This window comes from Mytilus trossulus, chromosome 7 (genome assembly GCF_036588685.1).
Source record: "Mytilus trossulus isolate FHL-02 chromosome 7, PNRI_Mtr1.1.1.hap1, whole genome shotgun sequence".
In the NCBI taxonomy this organism is placed as follows: Eukaryota; Metazoa; Mollusca; class Bivalvia; order Mytilida; family Mytilidae; genus Mytilus; species Mytilus trossulus.
In genome coordinates, this window is record NC_086379.1 from 1,519,864 (window position 1) to 1,538,746 (window position 18,883).

Here is an 18,883-nt window from a genome sequence, read left to right on the forward strand (position 1 = left end):
AGTTAAATTCATCTGAATCATCGGTGAACATTCAATTCTTTTTTATTAAAGCTGTAATCTTTTCAGTCAAATGAGAAGTCACTCAAAATTTTGAAAGAACCTCCCAAGAATTAGAATTCAAACACTAGTACTAGTACTAAATTATCTCGGATCAGAATAAATGGCGATAATCTGTCACCATAAGTTTGAGGCCGACGGCTATGGAAAGTAGCAATAGCAAGCTATAGCAAACTTTCCAAAAAATACAAATGCACTTTATTAACACATTCCAAAAATAGGATTTCAAAACAAGCAATAAATACTAATGTTAATCTTATTCCTTTTACCAATTATACTTGTACACATGGTATTTATAATAAATAAATATAGCGACAAAATGGTCATTGCTTTATAGTGCTAAACAACTTTATGTTCTTTCAGACACTGACATAAATATAGATTAGTACAGAAAGTCATACCGATGAAGATCACACAACAATATTTGAAAAAATTAGAACTATATTGGTCAATATTCATAATGCGTCTCTAATTGAGGAGCTTAAAAGATTTGCGTAAACAAAAAAAGTTTTTAAAAAGTGACGGAGCTTAATCATTTGTGTTGATTTGGAAAGTAGATGACTATTGACTACAGTGGGACATATAGTGACAAAATATAACCTCCCCTGTGGATACGGAGAACTAGATCTTCTCAATGTTTGTCTCATTTTAGCAAGGACGCTATCAACTATCGATTCATGGTAAAACGTACTGGCAAATTGTAAAAATAGAAATAAATTAAAACAAAAACAGAAAACTTCCAGTCATTTTTATTCTTTTCCATCTTAAATATCCCACAATAAGTACAACAGGCTATAGATTCTCAGAATAAAAATGGTCAAAAATGATGCTACGCGAATAAATTTCTAGAGTATCAATTTCAATTATTTATTTTTTACTATTTTTATACTTCTCTTACACATGCTCAGCTAGACCAGAGAAAGTCAGGAACAATTCCATAGGAATTGATTGATTTGTTCATAATTATAAATTAACAGTCCTGGTTTTTATGGTGAGTTAATCGTTAAGCAGCAAAGATTTTGCCTTTTAAAATTAAGTTCTAAGCAAAAGCAAGAATACCTTATACCGATGTATAAACATTGAATTTGAATAGATCGTGAAGACAACAAATACGCGAACAAAACTCGTGACGACCATTTCTCAAAATGTGTATACAAAATAGAAGAATGATAACTTCTTTATAAAAAAAACGTTCTTTTTGATTTTTTAATCTACACAGACAGACTTTTGTTATGTATATATTCACGAAAATCAATAGTTTCCATTGAATATACATGTAACATCAACAAAACGTTGAGCTCGATATCTAAAAAAAATAAGCATACTTTGAAAAATTGAAACATACAAAGGACTTTTTGAACACTCAGAAAATTGGTGATTTGAATGAACTTTCGATTTTCATGTACATATTTTTTTTCAAATTTTTCTATCAATATGCAGCAAAGATAGACAGTTTTTAAATTTCAATTCCGAAAGCTTCTTAAGCAATTATCTCGCTAAATACTACATATAAAACATCGTGTATTTTCATGTATTAATTATAACACAGTTTAACAAATGATTTTTCTGTAAAAATAAATGTATAATTATTATTTAGAAATACTTTCTGATCAGTATCAACACCTGTATTGTTTTATTTTGGAATATCTCGAAACTATTATTAGAAGAATGAATTTTTCTTTCACTGTACATCCCACTAGAATAAATGTGTAAAAACTATGTAGCTATCAAATGTATAAATCTTTTAAGAACTTATCGTGTGAAAAGTATTTTTTCACCACAGGGAGCCACATCACGGAAGGATTTTTGGTGTATGCTAAATTACGGAAACACGAATCTCGCTTCGTACCTAGAGAATTTAACCACACTTGTGAAAATGTCTCAGCTGCGAAATGAGCTATCAAACACATCCAAGTTTACGATATGGACTGAGCTACAGAATAAAACGTAACCATTATCGCCTATGGAAAATAAATTTTGCCTCTTGGTCCATCTAATTCATCATCACAACTGAATAAATGGTAAATCACGTAGGCAAATAGGATTTATCCCTTGTTTCTGCACTTATCAACGTCTGCCTCGTTGTCTATGTACATCTCTACTATGCTTCATCACCGTTTTGATTTATCAACGTCTGATTGATATTCACGTAATATATTAACTATTTCAACATGATTCTTATGAAAAGCTATTTGCAAGGGAGACACTTCATTCACATCACATTTATTAACGTCTGCCTTGTATTCAAGTAACATCTTAACTATATCAACATGATCCTTCTGACAAGCTATAAACAGAGGAGATACTTCATCCTCATCACATTTATTAACATCTGCCTTGTATTCAAGTAACATCTTAACTACAGCAACATGATTCTCCTGACAAGCCATAAACAGGGGAGATACTTCATCATCTTTACATTTATTGACGTCTGCCTTGTATTCAAGTAACATCTTAACTACATCAATATGATCCTTTTGACAAGCCATAAACAGGGGAGATACTTCTTTAGCTGTACATTTATTAACTTCTGCCTTGTATTCAAGTAACATCTTAACTATATCACCTTGATTCATTTGACAAGCCATAAACAGGGGAGATACTTTATTAGCTGTACATTTATTAACGTCTGCCTTGTTTTCAAGTAACATCTTAACTACAGCAACATGATTCTTCTGACAAGCCATAAACAGGGGAGATACTTCATCATCTTTACATTTATTGACGTCTGCCTTGTATTCAAGTAACATCTTAACTACATCAACATGATTCTCCTGACAAGCCATAAACAGGGGAGATACTTCATCATCTTTACATTTATTGACGTCTGCCTTGTATTCAAGTAACATCTTAACTACATCAATATGATCCTTTTGACAAGCCATAAACAGGGGAGATACTTCATCATCTTTACATTTATTGACGTCTGCCTTGTATTCAAGTAACATCTTAACTATATCACCTTGATTCATTTGACAAGCCATAAACAGGGGAGATACTTCATCCTCATCACATTTATTAACATCTGCCTTGTATTCAAGTAACATCTTAACTACATCAATATGATCCTTTTGACAAGCCATAAACAGGGGAGATACTTCATCATCTTTACATTTATTGACGTCTGCCTTGTATTCAAGTAACATCTTAACTACAGCAACATGATTCTTCTGACAAGCCATAAACAGGGGAGATACTTCATCATCTTTACATTTATTGACGTCTGCCTTGTATTCAAGTAACATCTTAACTACATCAATATGATCCTTTTGACAAGCCATAAACAGGGGAGATACTTCATCATCCTTACATTTATTAACGTCCGCCTTGTATGCAAGTAGCATCTTAACTATATCAATATGATCCTTCTGACAAGCCATAAACAAAGGAGATACTTCATCATCATTACATTTATTAACGTCTGCCTTGTATTCAAGTAGCATCTTAACTATATCAACATGATTCTCCTGACAAGCCATAAACAAAGGAGATGCTTCATCATCCTTACATTTATTAACGTCCGCCTTGTATGCAAGTAGCATCTTAACTATATCAATATGATCCTTCTGACAAGCCATAAACAAAGGAGATACTTCATCATCATTACATGTATTAACGTCTGCCTTGTATTCAAGTAGCATCTTAACTATATCAACATGATTCTCCTGACAAGCCATAAACAAAGGAGGTGCTTCACCCTCATTACATTTATAAACATCTGCCTTGTATTCCAGTAACAGCTTAACTGCTTCAGTATCACCTTCCTGTGATGAAACAAATACAGGACTTACACCATCAAATCTACATTGGTTAACATCTGCACCATGAAAACAAAACCACTGAATCAAAGAAAGGTCACATATAAAACAACATTCCAAAAGTGCATTATGTTTGTGTTTGATATCAACAGTTTGGGCTAATTGTTTTTGATATGATAAATCAAGTGTTTCCACAAAATTCAGCAATCTTTTTCTGAAATCTGTTTTTTCCATATTTTTGTTATTGAACACTGGCACAACTCTACCATTAGACCAGTCATCAACCATTCTTTGTATGTACATTTGATGGTATTTTGGTGGTACAATAATGATAAACTGTTCCGTATCGTCTTCTCTTTCGAATGAAAATCGTTCGCTGACAAACTTACTTTTTGAATTTTTAATCAAACACTGAATTATCATTTTTCCAAAATAATTAGATAAAAAGTCGAATAGTTTATCATGTATTGTTTTATAAACGCCATTTTCTTTTTTCAAAAAAGTGTGTTCGAGTGTATGAATTTCATCCAATAACATTAATCTTGATGTACTTCTTTCTAACCTACAAGCCTCACACGTGTTCCTTATGATCTTTTTTGTTTCTTTATCGTTCTCTTCTGTTAACACTTTCTCCTTTAACTTGTTATTAAACATGACACACAATGCCAAAGCACAGTATTTTCCGAAAATTTCTTTCTTTTTAAGCTGTTCGATTTCTGCTTCATACACTGAAAATGGATTCTTGAAAAATGATGTAATACTGGGTTCAGTGTTATCACGATAAAGTTTACATAGAAGCGGAAAACATTCATATAAATGACTATATTGGATTACCTGTGAAGCTTCTGTTTCCAGATAAATTTCCGCTATTGACGTCTTTTCAGCCTGTGACAAGCATAAATTTTCAGATAACAAGTTACATACATTGGTTTTGAAAATAGAAAGCGCTTCAAATTTGTTATCGTTGTATACTTGTATCCTACAAGCCACAATAATTTTTATGAGTGATTTTCCAATTAGTCCTTCAATACGCGTCATAACTGGTTCCCAATTTAAAAGGTCTGACTGGTTGATAGAATATGTTCCACAAAAGTTATCAATTACAAACAATGCTTTCTGATTTGGATTATAAAACTCAACAATGTTATGAGGATTGGTTACAAAAAGTACATCAAACCCTTCTTCTGCCATTTTTAAAGCTACATGTTGTAGGATTGCTGTCTTGCCAACACCAGAACTAGCAGTTATGGTGACACAGCTATGTTTTTGGATACATTTTAGCACATGTTTTGAAGCTTTAGTCTCGATAAAGTACTCATCATTCTTTTGCCACTGATCCAATATTTGAAGGATTTGTACTAAAATATAAATAAATCAATATTATTGGTTGTTAAGAAAATGAAAACGTAAAAAATACTTCCAAGTTAGTATTTAAATTTTTTCTCACATTCTCTCAAATAAATCATGTTTTAAGTCATATTGAACAAACCAAAAGGAGATATGATAAATAATAACCAGATGCTCCGCAGGGCGTAGCTTTATACGACCGCATAGGTTGAACCCTGAACGGTTGGGGCAAGTATGGACACAACATTCAAGCTGGATTCCGCTCTAAATTTGGATTGTGATTAAATAGTTGACACAGCATAGGTTTCTGACACAGAATGAATGTATTCAAATGAACTTAAAATTTTTGTTTTCTCTTAGAGCAATTCACTATGCTGTTGAATATTAATCCTCTCAAAAAAATGTTTGAAGAAGTTTTCTTTTTATCTATGAAATTTCAAATGAGAAAAATTGAACCCAATTTTTTAATCACATCCCCCTTTCCCTTATTCCAAAACTAATTTCAATTAAAATATTCTAATGGAGTTTGCAACAATTACTACTCATTTAAATACATCATAAAATATTAAGATGTAAAAAAAACTGCTTGTTATCACTGAATGGTAAAGATTATTTAAATTTATCAGTTGGTAGTAAAAAGTGAATATACATTGTATATTGTATATAACAAAGATTTAAGTTGATTCTGGACAAAGAAAGATAACTCCAATTAAAAAAAATTCTTGCAGATATTTCTTGCTTACTATACTGGACAAAGAAAGATAACTCTTAATTAAAAAAAAATTTGCTATTTCACAATATTGTGAAATTAGATATTTCTTGCCATTGCACAATACTGTGCAATTGAAAAGACTTGCTATTGCACAATACTTAATATAATAATTTTAGATCCTGATTTGGACCAACTTGAAAACTGGGCGCATAATCAAAAATCTAAGTACATGTTTAGATTCAGCATATCAAAGAGGCCCAAGAATTTAATTTTTGTTAAAATCAAACTTAGTTAAATTTTGGACCCTTTGCACTTTAATTTAGACCAATTTTAAAACTGGACCAAAAATTAAGAATCTTCATACACAGTTAGATTTGGCATATCAAAGAACCCCAATTATTCAATTTTTGATGAAATCAAACAATGTTTAATTTTGGACCTGGATTTGGGCCAACTTGAAAACTGGGCCAATAATCAAAAATCTAAGTACATTTTTAGATTCGGCATATCAAAGAACCCCAAGGTTTCAATTTTTGTTAAAATCAAACTAAATTTAATTTTGGACCCTTTGGACCTTAATGTAGACCAATTTGAAAACGGGACCAAAAATTAAGAATCTACATACACAGTTAGATTCAGCATATTAAAGAACCCCACTTGGTCAATTTTGATGAAATCAAACAAAGTTTAATTTTGGACCCTTTGGGCCCCTTTTTCCTTAACTGTTGGGACCAAAACTCCCAAAATTAATACCAACCTTCCTTTTATAGTCATAAACCTTGTGTCAAAATTTCATAGATTTCTATTAACTTAAACTAAAGTTATAGTGCGAAAACCAAGAAATTGCTTATTTGGGCCCTTTTTGGCCCCTAATTCCTAAAATGTTGGGACCAAAACTCCCAAAATCAATACCAGCCTTCCTTTTATGGTCATAAACCTTGCTGCCGTTTCATAAAACGATCGTTAGCGTACGTTTGAACGTTAACCAAACGTAACGCTAAAATTCCGTTTCATAAAACAGTCGTACTTTGCGATAGTCGTACATTGCGTGTGAATCGCGAACGCTATTTACGTGTGGTTAAACCTGTCGCAAAGCGATCGTTAAATAAAAGATGGCCGTCGCCTTGCATAATTTGGGGTACAACCGACGCCGAATTTTTAGCCGACACGGGGTTTTCAGGGAAGGATTGAAATCAGTGATAATTTAAATGACACATATATCATATCTCGCTACCGTCTTGGTAGACCAGGCATATTTAAGTTTGCAGATACGTTTTTAACACGCCTTGAAAAAACGACTTTGGTAAATTTCTCCAACTTTGACCTCCTTTCACGCTGACTTTCGAATAAAACAAAAGAAAATTGCGTGCTATGTACTTACAATTCATATGTATAACAAGTGATTTCAACAGAACAATCAGAAATATCTGGACCAAACCATTTGTTGGTGATATATGAACACAAACATCTACACAATACATTTTATACCAATGTTGACGCTACTAAAAGGTGTCTTCTGTCACGTCCGCGTGTTTGGCAGGGAGTGCTTGTTTGTCCAATTATAATAACTCCGATTGAAATTTTATATTTTTCTTTTTTTGATTTCGAGGGCATTTGAAACTATCAAAATCTATCAGTAGCTGTTAATTTAAAAAAAAACAGCACTCTTTCATGAAGATATGGGAAAGGTATATTTATTAAAAAAAAACTTGTCAGATTATTTGATACTGTGTGGGATTCAATATTGAAGTTCCGACGTTGGATAACAGTTGCATGGATTTCGTGGGTACTAACCAATATTCTAGGTCAACGAATTATTTTTTTTCTATAAGCTTCGTATGCCTTAATTGTTAAAACCTCGAAATCAATAGATGAAAAATAAACATAAAATTGGAACTTGAACAATCAAATTTCGGGTATGCAACATCACAGAACGGTCCTAAATCCCTTTAGAATTGTTTCAATAGTTATATAGAATAGAAATCGCTTTTGCAAATGTTATTATTACTATGAAAATGAGTTTGGTACGATAGTCAAAAACGGAACAATTACCGAACATAACCTAAATAGTGGTGCCTTACAGTTTTAAATATAAGAAAAGAGCGATATAAACAATTAAAAGAAAGCCATTTAGTTTAAACATATTTAATCTGCAAAATAGCAAAATGGATAGAGATATGAACAAAGAAAAAAATATTTTATAATGACGATAACCGAAAAAGCTTCCATGTTATAAGAAAAATCGGAACCCTTTCTCTCGCGATGTTATGCTGCTGTCAGCGTAAAAGTGTAGTGTTAACTGAAAGAATAATCCATTTATCAGTAAACTACAGAATAAAAAAAAACTTAGATGTTATTTCTTGGTTTTCAAGATGAGCTTCTATCTAATTTCCATAACAATCCATGAAGGTTCACTTTGTTATGTCAAACAATATAATCCAATACTTTCTGTAAATGTGAACTGGTATATTCAAAGTCCATTCATCAGAAATATACTATCATGTATAAATAAAAATATATATATATTTTCAAACACTTGCTTCAGACATTTTAAAGACCCATTCAAAAACTTCAGCAAAACTCTAACCCTAGACTGTATCTACTTGTTAATTGTAAAAAAAAATCTATTTACTAGTAAACAAACGGACTGAAATGAAAAAAAATATTTTCAAACATTCACTCTGGATACTGTCTTTTGGTCATAAACAACTTCTGTCCAATTTCATGAAATTATATGAAGGGCTGACAAAGTTACTGATGTCTAAGACAAACTTTAACAAAAGTCTGCATCTAAATGTGGGCCCCGACGTCGTAATCTATTATCGGTATGTCCCGCTTTATTAATAAATTTCGCAGGCTCGACAAAAAGGGTGGAAATACAATGTACATGTAAAATGATAAGATTGGTCTGGATTGGCATGAGAGAATTTAAAAAATCATCATTTTTTTTTATTTAATGTTTTGGATCGTTTTTTTACAGTAATTCTGACATAAGATTGTAGGGACTCAAAAATGTATAGTATAAGAAAGTTGTCTCATTGGCAATTATACCACATCTTCTTACATCTATGTCCTTAAAATGTAAGGTCACCATCAACAGCCAAGTAAAGCTCAAATGTATCACGCCATTATTCCGATAGCTCATTAGTCCCACAGCCCATTTCCCCCACAGCCCATTTGTCCGACAACCCATTAGTCGGACTGTCCGACAACCCAATATTCCAACACTTTTTTTAGAAAGGTGGTATAATAATTAGATCAGCATTGAGACATTACAATACAATTATAATATTATTATCATTATGTTATAGTTATTGATCAAGCAAGTCGGTATATAGAATTTAATCTGCACAGCTCATGTGACCCTTATTAACCCGAACGACGTAGTTCGGGTTAAAGGGTCATCCTGAGCGCGTGCAGATTAAATTCTATATACCGATTTGATTGGTCAATAACTGTTCTAACACATGACGTCATAAATTTACGTAAACGTTTTAGATGTGGACAATTTTCCACAATACACGGATCCTCAGAAAGGGGGAAATACGACTTTCATTGGTAAGTTTTAAATTGACAACTTTTTGGGGGTTTAGACTTTTTGTAAAATTGCGATCTTAATGTTTCTGTTTAATCTATTCCCAGTTTTTTTTTTATTTAATAAGTGACGATTAAGACTTTGACAAATTGAGTACTTTCAAATCGTTGTATGAAAAAAATTATAACTGAAAGGGTAATTGAGTTAAAATTAAATGCTTTTGAATTTCTCTCCATGAATGATATGCTTTAATAGAGAAAGATAAACCGAGGAAGATGTTATATTACCTAAATTTTAAATTTTGAATAAACAGAAAATACATTTCTCTTTCCAATCTTTTCCTCCCCCTCCCCCAAATTCATTGTATCTATTTTCACTGTATTTTTTTTAAAGCACGTCCATCTAATTCACTGTATTGTTTTATTAAGACACGTCTATCTAAATGAAGTCTGATTAACCTCCAGCTAATCTCCTTGTTTTGAATAAAACTTAAATATAACCCCTTTAAATTCGATCCAAAAATATGGGGAATAGATATTGAAAAAGTCGTTATAAATTCCATTGAGTCTAAAACTAATCCAAATTAGATTTCTTTTATTCGGATATTCTTAGAAATAATATTTCAGGCGGAAATGACCAAAAATTATTTTAATTATCTTTCTGACTTTAAAACACTGATTTAAGATTTATGTTGTACGCAAAATATAATAAAAAAATTATGTTCAAGCTAAGATGAAAAAAAAGGATTGAGAAACCTTTGTTTCCCTATTTTGAGACTACGATGTTTGTACAAAGTTCAATTTTGTCGTTCTTTCAAGGCAGATGTCGGATTAAGGGGTTGGGACGAACCTGTCGTTTACCCTAGGATTCGACAAAGTATCGTGTTTTGCCTTATAATCGTCATTCTAATGCAACAACGTTTGAAACGTTCATTTTGATTGGATAACGTCACTTTCTTACATGGCATCAATTGACAATTGATGCTATGGGACGTACGCGCAAGCGCAGACGGCATATGACAGATTTTAAATACATGTTTAAACGTTGTTTTCTGTCAGTTTCATTAGAATGGAGATAACAATATTGTATTTTAAGCTCCGACGGCATCAATTTGGGATTTGATGGTCGCAAATACCCGTTTACTGTCTCCGCTAACGCGTCGCCAGTAAACTTAATTTGCGACCATCAAATCCCCAATTGATGCCGTCGGAGCTTAAAATACAATACAGTTATCTCCTAAATATTGTAGTTTAGTCTCGCTACACTTGGTGATATATTTTTTTTAATTTGATAGAATAACGCCCCTTTCAAAATCTAGGAACCGCCCCTAAAGGTGAAATAGATTTGAACTGTGCATTATATCTAAGGTAGTTAATGCACACCTTTGCTGTGCATTATCCAGATTATAGTACAGTAAGAACAAAGAGATTTTGCCCATGTCATGTGTTATCACCATTGGTCTAAGTCAGAATCGGAGCTAAAACAAAATAGAAAAAATAACTACTAACGGTTTTGAAATCAAATTACAATATCAAGACCTGTTCTACACAAGTCAAAATAACTTACAATAAAATCATCATTTTCCCCATAATAGTAAAGTTTTCTTTTGTGAAAACATTGAAACAAATTTCGAAGATTTGTCATGTTTATCTGACTTTTTAAAGTTCTGACAAGTGCACTCGTTATTGGAAGCTGTTTACTTTCTTCATATTTCGTGGATTCATATTCCCAAACATGATATTCATAAAATCGCACGGTTGTCGTATTTGTAGAAGCTGGAAATGCTAATCTTTTGGAACACATATTTCGTCATATGTGTCATTTTATTTTATTTGGACCTGGACTGTATTTGTGTTTTTGTTTTCAGTCTCATTTTGACTGACGCTACATTAGTGCTAATTTCAGCGACAAAATTAATTTAAACAAAACTCAGATAAGTGATAAAAGGGGAAGAAAGTGTAGCGACCAAAGAGGGCGGGAAGTGTTATTCAATTCTGACATATTTATTTATGTAGTTAATATAGGTGAAACCTCACTCCCCTGATACGTGAGAGGGAGAAACTGAAGATCTTAGACTAATGAAAAATTATAGATCAAAACAACAACAAATAGGAGCGAACTAGAACAGCACAGAATGACAATGTACACACAAACACCGAAATATGAAGATCAATAAAATATCAAGACCCGTAATACGAAAGAGGGACGAAGGTAAGGACTGAGCAGTTGCATTAAGCATGTGTATAAACTCCAATATACTGAGACAAATATCCCGCATGAGAAGAAGAATCGAAATCCAAACGGATTATTACAAATATTATAGAGAACGGAGTTGGTCTTTTTTATAGTAAGTTTACACATACACTGAAAATAGATGCATTGTAGGAATAATGAGCTGTCGGGATATTAGGCTGTCGGAGTAATGGGCTGTATGAATAATGCGGGTTGTTGGACTAACGGGATGTCACCATATCGGCAATGATATAGCATACATTTGTACATCTTTCTAATTAATAAAATTTCTTTCGCTTCATTGTGAAAATGGAACTTAAAAATTGTGAAAACGTTATTCATGCGAAAGCCATGTAAAAGAGGATCGTAATGGGGTACCTTTATGACGAATAACGGTAAGAACAATCTTTCAAAATGACATAAACTGTAATATTTGGTGCATGACCATTTTCTTAATGACGTTTGAAAAACGACTGCGTTTGACAATTTTTTGTTTCCCAAAATAACTGTAACGATTAATTATTTGAGATCTCCGAATCTCGATAATGCGGTGGCATTATTCGGCTACGTGTATGAAAGAACGAGATAACTATCTTGTGGTAACGACATATAAAGTCTACAGTCTGTGATGTACTGGTTGTCGTTTTTTCCTGTATATTATCATATCTATTGATTGCTTATTTGTTGAAGGCCGTACGGTGACCTTACATTTACGGCATTTGGTCTAGAATGGACAGTTGTCTTATTTGAAATCATACTGTATTTTCTTATTGTAACAAGAAGCGACAAGGAGAATAAATTTAGCGACAAGAAAACTTAAAAAAAAAATATTTTGATATACGGGCATGCAGTAATAAAGTTATTTTCCTTCTTTTTTATTTATCATATTGATAGATATTTCGCTGTGATATAACGTTTTTAATTTGTACATGTACTTGTGTTTAAGAACAATTATATATATTTATTTTATAATTTTTTTAACACTCTCATTGTCTAAAATATGATAAACTCACTGCATGCAAAGTGCTTTATTCTTGAACCAATGTCCAGAAAAGAAAATGTTAATAAAACGTGAATATTTTGTTTTGTGTATTGACTCATTAATCTCTTGAAACCATGAACAAAGCAATAACAAAATACAGTACCTATCCTATTAAAATAGTTAACAAGCATGGGTAATGCTAAAATAACTAAGTTATACCAAAGGATTAAACGAATCTCTTTTTTGATAACGTTAAATGTTATAAACATACGGCAATTTAATACCACGGTCCCACTAGGCCACGATCGCACTAAGATCTGTAAAAAAAAATGCGAATTTCGATGATCTTAGTACGATCGTGTAGACTGCAGTAAGGTGGTATCACGGTCGTGGTGAGGTCTTCAAGATCGAGATGAGCGTGGCCAACTTTAAACATGTTCAAAACAATCGTGGTGCGGTCGTGATAAAATCAGGTCGTAGTAGAAGTGTAGTAAGAGCCTAGTAACGGATCGCAAAGGTCGCTGTAACATCGTAGCGAGAGCGTAGCGAAAGCGTGTTTCTATTTGGAGAGACTGCGCTACGACCTCACTGTGACCATCTCGTTTTCACCACGACCCAACTACGCTTCCATCACGACTATACCAAGCTGTTACCTCAACTGGCAAAAGTTAAGACACGTACTGTACATGGAGGAATTTTTGTGCAGTTAAAAAAATGTTGCCAATATATTTTAGCAGAAGCAGAGTTATGAAAGTTAATCAGATATTCACACACTTTTAGAGAATCGTGTAGCAGTCATGTGTCCTCGTGTACGGTGAAGTAGAGATCGAAGAGTGGTCGAATGTGGTCGCGAAGGGATCGGGTATTGGTCGAGTTGGTCTGGGATAAAATAAATATAGAAGTCGCAGTGATCTTGAAGCGATCGAGCATTGGTCAAGTTAATCTGGATATGATCGGACATTAGTCGAGCAAAGGTCGAAATGATCGAGTACTGACCGGTAAAACTTTTGTATTCCGATTGAACTCGATCTCTACACGATCCTTTCCCGTAGTTTGTCTTGATCGAGTTGGGCTGATCGGCAGTGTGAACCTAGCTTTATGATTGATTGCTTGTTGTTTTCTGAATGTTCAGTGGTAATATTTCATGCTGAATAACGACAGAGAGAATAACTTTCAAACAATAATTTTGATGCTGCATAGACAGCATGCTTTGTTGTTGAAATGAATTTTCAAAAGTCTAAAATAAATACATGTTAACAAAACCAGGACAAGAGAGAGAGAGAGAGAGAGAGAGAGAGACGACAACAAAAAAACCCAAAAAAGATTTATACCAAATATAAAAATATTTTCCATAGATTTTTTATTCATATTAGGCAACCCTCTTTTTTGGTTGGTTGTAGCATGTTGATCTCACCGACTTTGTAGTTTTAAAGGAGACCACTAAAATCGACTTACTAAATAGAATCTCCTTGTTGATGATCTTATACTATTAATATTATCCATTCTTTTCTGTTTGAATATCAGATATTTATTTGAAACAAACCAAGATATATCATATGGTTTATAGAATAGAAAATAATTACCCCCCCCCCCCCCCCCTAAAAAAAGTACCAAAAAAAAAATGGCAATAAAAAAAGAATAGAAAATAACGGATTCTTCTGATTAATACATGTATTTTAATTATTCAGCAATGATTAAGAAATAATTCATGGGGGCTTGAATATATCGTTATTTTACCACGGGTTGGCCCTTTATGACAAATATTTTACCCTGAGCGATAGCGAGGGGTAAAATATCGGCATAAAGGGACAACCCGTGGTAAAATCTAGATATATTCAAGCCCCCATGAATTATTTCGATTCTAATAGGACAAATACGGCAATTGTTTTGGATCGAAGCGCTCTAGTTGGAGGCCATTATTTGCCGTTCTCACAAATTAACTCACTTTTAGATTGGCGTAAAAGAACGGAGCAAACAGAAAAAGTGACATGCTCAAACTATTCACAAAACTTATTTAGATAGATTTGGATGAATTTAAATGATAATTAACTTATATGTCTTCTGTGTATAAAAAAATGGGCGTATACCACATTTTAGCATCGTTTGTTGACGTTTCCTTGTTGTGATGATTTTCGTTATCAGAAGCGTGTATTTTCCCGTAAAATGCTAAAATTATAACGTCATCATTCTATGACGTCGGGTACTTCATTCATAAAAAAACATATGACGTGGGAGTACGATCGGAACAGCCAATGCAATATATTCATATTTTACCACGGGTGTGTACTCAAAGCGTTTGAAGGACGTCATGTTAGAATAACATTTTATACCACTGATAAAACAATTCATGACAGAGGTCAGACCAGAGACATATCATATATATGTCTCTGTAACAATTGAGCATTACCAGATTTGAAATTTTAATTATGAAATGCATATCATATAACAATATTTTTCTCAATAAATGCTGAAAGATAAATATAACATTCAAGTATTTTTTATTAGAAAAGAAATTATAATATGATCTGATATAATTTTCCCATTGCCTTTCTTGATTATCTATCGAGGTTATTCATCCCCGACTTGATTGCATGTTCTAAATTTTATCGACGAGAATCTCATTCTGGGCCGCGAACTTTAACGGGATTTCACGGAGTTGCCAATCTCTGTGTATATATGTCTCTGGTTACAGTAATAGAAAGAAAAAAATGATAAAAAAGCCTAGTGATAAATTTCATGCGTATGAACCGCTTATTTGGAATTATTTTCACCATTTACGTTCAGCGTAGAATATTTGGGTACTCGCGAATACAACCTAATTCTAGTGATCGAATTTTCATTCTATCAGATATCATATTTGTATTATGTCGTCTAACCAACAGGACTATCTCTGTTATAAAACTGAACGTTCAGCTTCTCAGTACTAGTACCTCATATCACAAATCAAATATGATCAAATATACCTTATGCCATCTTAACTTCTGTTTCATTATCCGAGATATTTAAATTAAAACGAAGAAAGTAAAATAGTTTTCCCTGTTTAAGTTTTTTCAGATGCTATCAACATTGACAAATAGTACCCTTTATGCAGTTCAAAAATTGTTACATGATGTCTTCTTACGTCGCCTGAATTACAATTTATGTATTTTTTTCTGTAATTTATTTATATTTGCCGTTCATAATAATTAACTTATAAATGTTTATTTGGCATGTCATACTCGATAAAATTGCGGACGTGAAAGAAAGCACTCTTTACCAAAACGTCAACGGTGATTACATTCCACGGAGGTTACATTTGTTCATTCATTTAAGATATAACATAACTGAAGATAAAAGTTGTACTAAAATTAAATGGGAATTTATTTCAAAAATGTGTGTTTGTTTAAAATAGACCATTCAACGGAGATGTGACAATACATGCAATAGACTTTCAACTTATCTACTACTTTATATAGGACTTGCATGGATATTATTCTTTTACTTATATTAGAAACAATTTAAGTAAGTCTACCTTTTTGGAGAAACAATTATTACTCTGGCTTTCTTGGATTAAGACACTTACTATCCGTCGTTTACAAGCATTTTTTTCTCCAATGATAGAAAGTGCGAAATCCTGGGATTCCCGTTCTAAAAATAAATAGCGATTGTATAGCGATCGAAAATTCTAACGATTCGTCAACGTATGCTTTATGAAACGCACGTAAACGTAATCGTTATGTAGTCGTTAGTTACACGCTAAAATCTACGTTAGTCGTTATTAGCGATTGCTTTATGAAACGGCAGCCTTGTGTTAGAATTTCATAGATTTCTATTCACTTTTACTAAAGTTAGAGTGCGAAAACTAAAAGTATTCGGACGACGACGACGACGACGACGACGACGACGCCAACGTGATAGCAATATACGACGAAAATTTTTTCAAAATTTGCGGTCGTATAAAAATGGAATTACATGCACTGGAGATACATTTGAAACTATGAGAGGAATGAACTATGTGTTTCTTCGTGAAGATTCATTCAACGCTTCACAACCCTCTGTCAAAATTCCAAGTAAAATGTAAATCCTACAATGTATGCATTACAAAACCCTTAATTATGCATATATTTTCACATTATATTTAAATAAAGGGGCAGTTATACTAATATTCTAAATGACAAGTGATTATTTTCAGATTTGCAATGCATCCTATCCAAATTTTAATTGAAACTTTCTAAAGTTAAAATACAAAAATGAACTTCATGATGTTTTTATAGTATTGTATTTAATTTGTTCACCAATATAAGTCATAAAGTCATCTGAAGCAAGTATCATGTTAAAGAAATGAACGTATCAATCTTATCATTCATACTAAATTAAGGCATTAATTCGACAATAGTTTACATAATTTCAAATGTCATTTATAAATTAGATTGAAAAATAAAGGCTACAAAGAAGAACCAACGTCATTCGTGAAAAAAAAAAAAAAAGACCGAATGTTGAAGGAAAACTGTGATTGAAAAATGTTAATAGAAGATAGTATGAACTTATCTGAAATAAACTATGTCCTCTGGACATGATTTTTTTCATATTTTCTTTATAAATCTATAACGTAAAAACGTCAAACAGATATTGCCGCCGATGAGTTTGCTGAAATAGATTCGATGCTACTTCCGGTTGATCGTCGTTCAAAATTGTACAGATATGAATGTCCAATAATCGAATTCCAACTTGGCTTGGGCAGCAAGCAATTCATAGAAAATTCCAAACCCAAACACTAACTGAATTTCATGGTTAGTTATTATTGCATATTACCAGGTCAAATAGTTTTTGGTTCTCAGATATTAATGTATTTTTGAGGATGTAATCAGGTAAAATAAAAAAAATCTCGAATTTAGAATTGATGCTACAAAAAGGTAACAGTAGAGACACTAACTATTTAACACAACTGTCATATTCCTGAGTTAGAACAGAACAGGACAAAAAAAAACAAATGGTGGAACATGGTTTAATATGAAGCCAAAACTTTCGCCATATGAGACAAAGTCGAAACATATCTCTGAAATGACAACACTACTTAATAGCAATACAGCACACTTACACGCAAGAACATTCATCACAGGGAAAAGCAAAAACAAATAATATAAAATTCGACACAACATGCAAACTGCAGAATTATAACGGACATATTCCATCAACGACAAACCCTACAGGATATAAAAATAAAAACAGTGACGCGCTGAGGTAACTAACCTGCAGTATGGAATAAAATTGATAATGGAAATGGGGAATGTGTCAAAGAGACAACAACCCGACCAAAATAAAAAAAAACACAACAGCAGAAGGTCACCAACAGGTCGCTTCATACAATTATTCTAACCATACTCGTCCAACAAAATTTCATGACAATGATGTTACGGAAAACCAGATCGAAATTTATTATTATATGGATAATCAACGAAAAGTCGTAACAGATAATCCACCGAAACCATAACAGAAACATCAAAAGTGAATACATGAATGTTGGATATGTTCCGGACCATATAAGTAATTGGACCGTACGTGTACAGTCCGGACTTTATACGTATACTCGTACGGTTCGAACTTACGCATACGGTCGAACCGTATGAGGATACGTGTACGGTCCAGTTGATCATACATGTTTTGTGAACATATGGATTAAATTTAAACAAACATTTACCAAAACCTTTTTTTAGTTATACAAATTGTTATTATAACAAAATTGTGAATAAGCGAACACTTGAAATTAAATATTTGTTTAATTGCATATCCGTGAATTCTATTGTGTTACTGTGGCCGAAGGTAACACTTGTTTCTAATAAGAACAAAATGTTTAGTTATTGCATGTTCCTTTGCGTATGCATTTCTTTTGTTAAGTTCATAAATATTCCAAAACAATTGTCCTACCACTTTATGTTTACTTCATTTAACTTAAATTTCAATGATCAAACAGTTACTGAGCTGCAACTAATGAATTACTGGCCTGAAAAATACAGGAGATTAACAGATAAAATAAGTGTGATCTTTTTATAAAGTTAAAATATTACGTTTTTATGTCAAATGCTGTTTCTCTTTTTATATTAATTGGAGATATAAGTTTTGTTGATCTGTTATATACATTTGTATCTAATAAACTTTACCAACGTCTCAATATCAGTCAGACCGTACGAGTACGGTCCGACTGTATGCGTATTTTGAAAAAGTACGCATACGGTCAAGACCATACGCGTACGGTCCACATACTCATACGATCTTGAACAGAT

General features: G+C 32.7%; 1 protein-coding gene across 1 annotated transcript in view; it reads right to left on the bottom strand.

Annotated features, from left to right (window-relative positions):
- Positions 1-301: 301 nt before the first annotated feature.
- The window catches only part of LOC134726087 (ankyrin-3-like), a 29,878-nt gene continuing 11,296 nt past the window's right edge, over positions 302-18,883 (bottom strand). Inside the window, exon 5 of the mRNA XM_063590486.1 lies at positions 302-5,173. Within this exon, the coding sequence (XP_063446556.1) occupies positions 2,169-5,173 (3,005 nt within the window). The 3' untranslated portion in view covers positions 302-2,168. The remainder of the gene's footprint in view (positions 5,174-18,883) is intronic.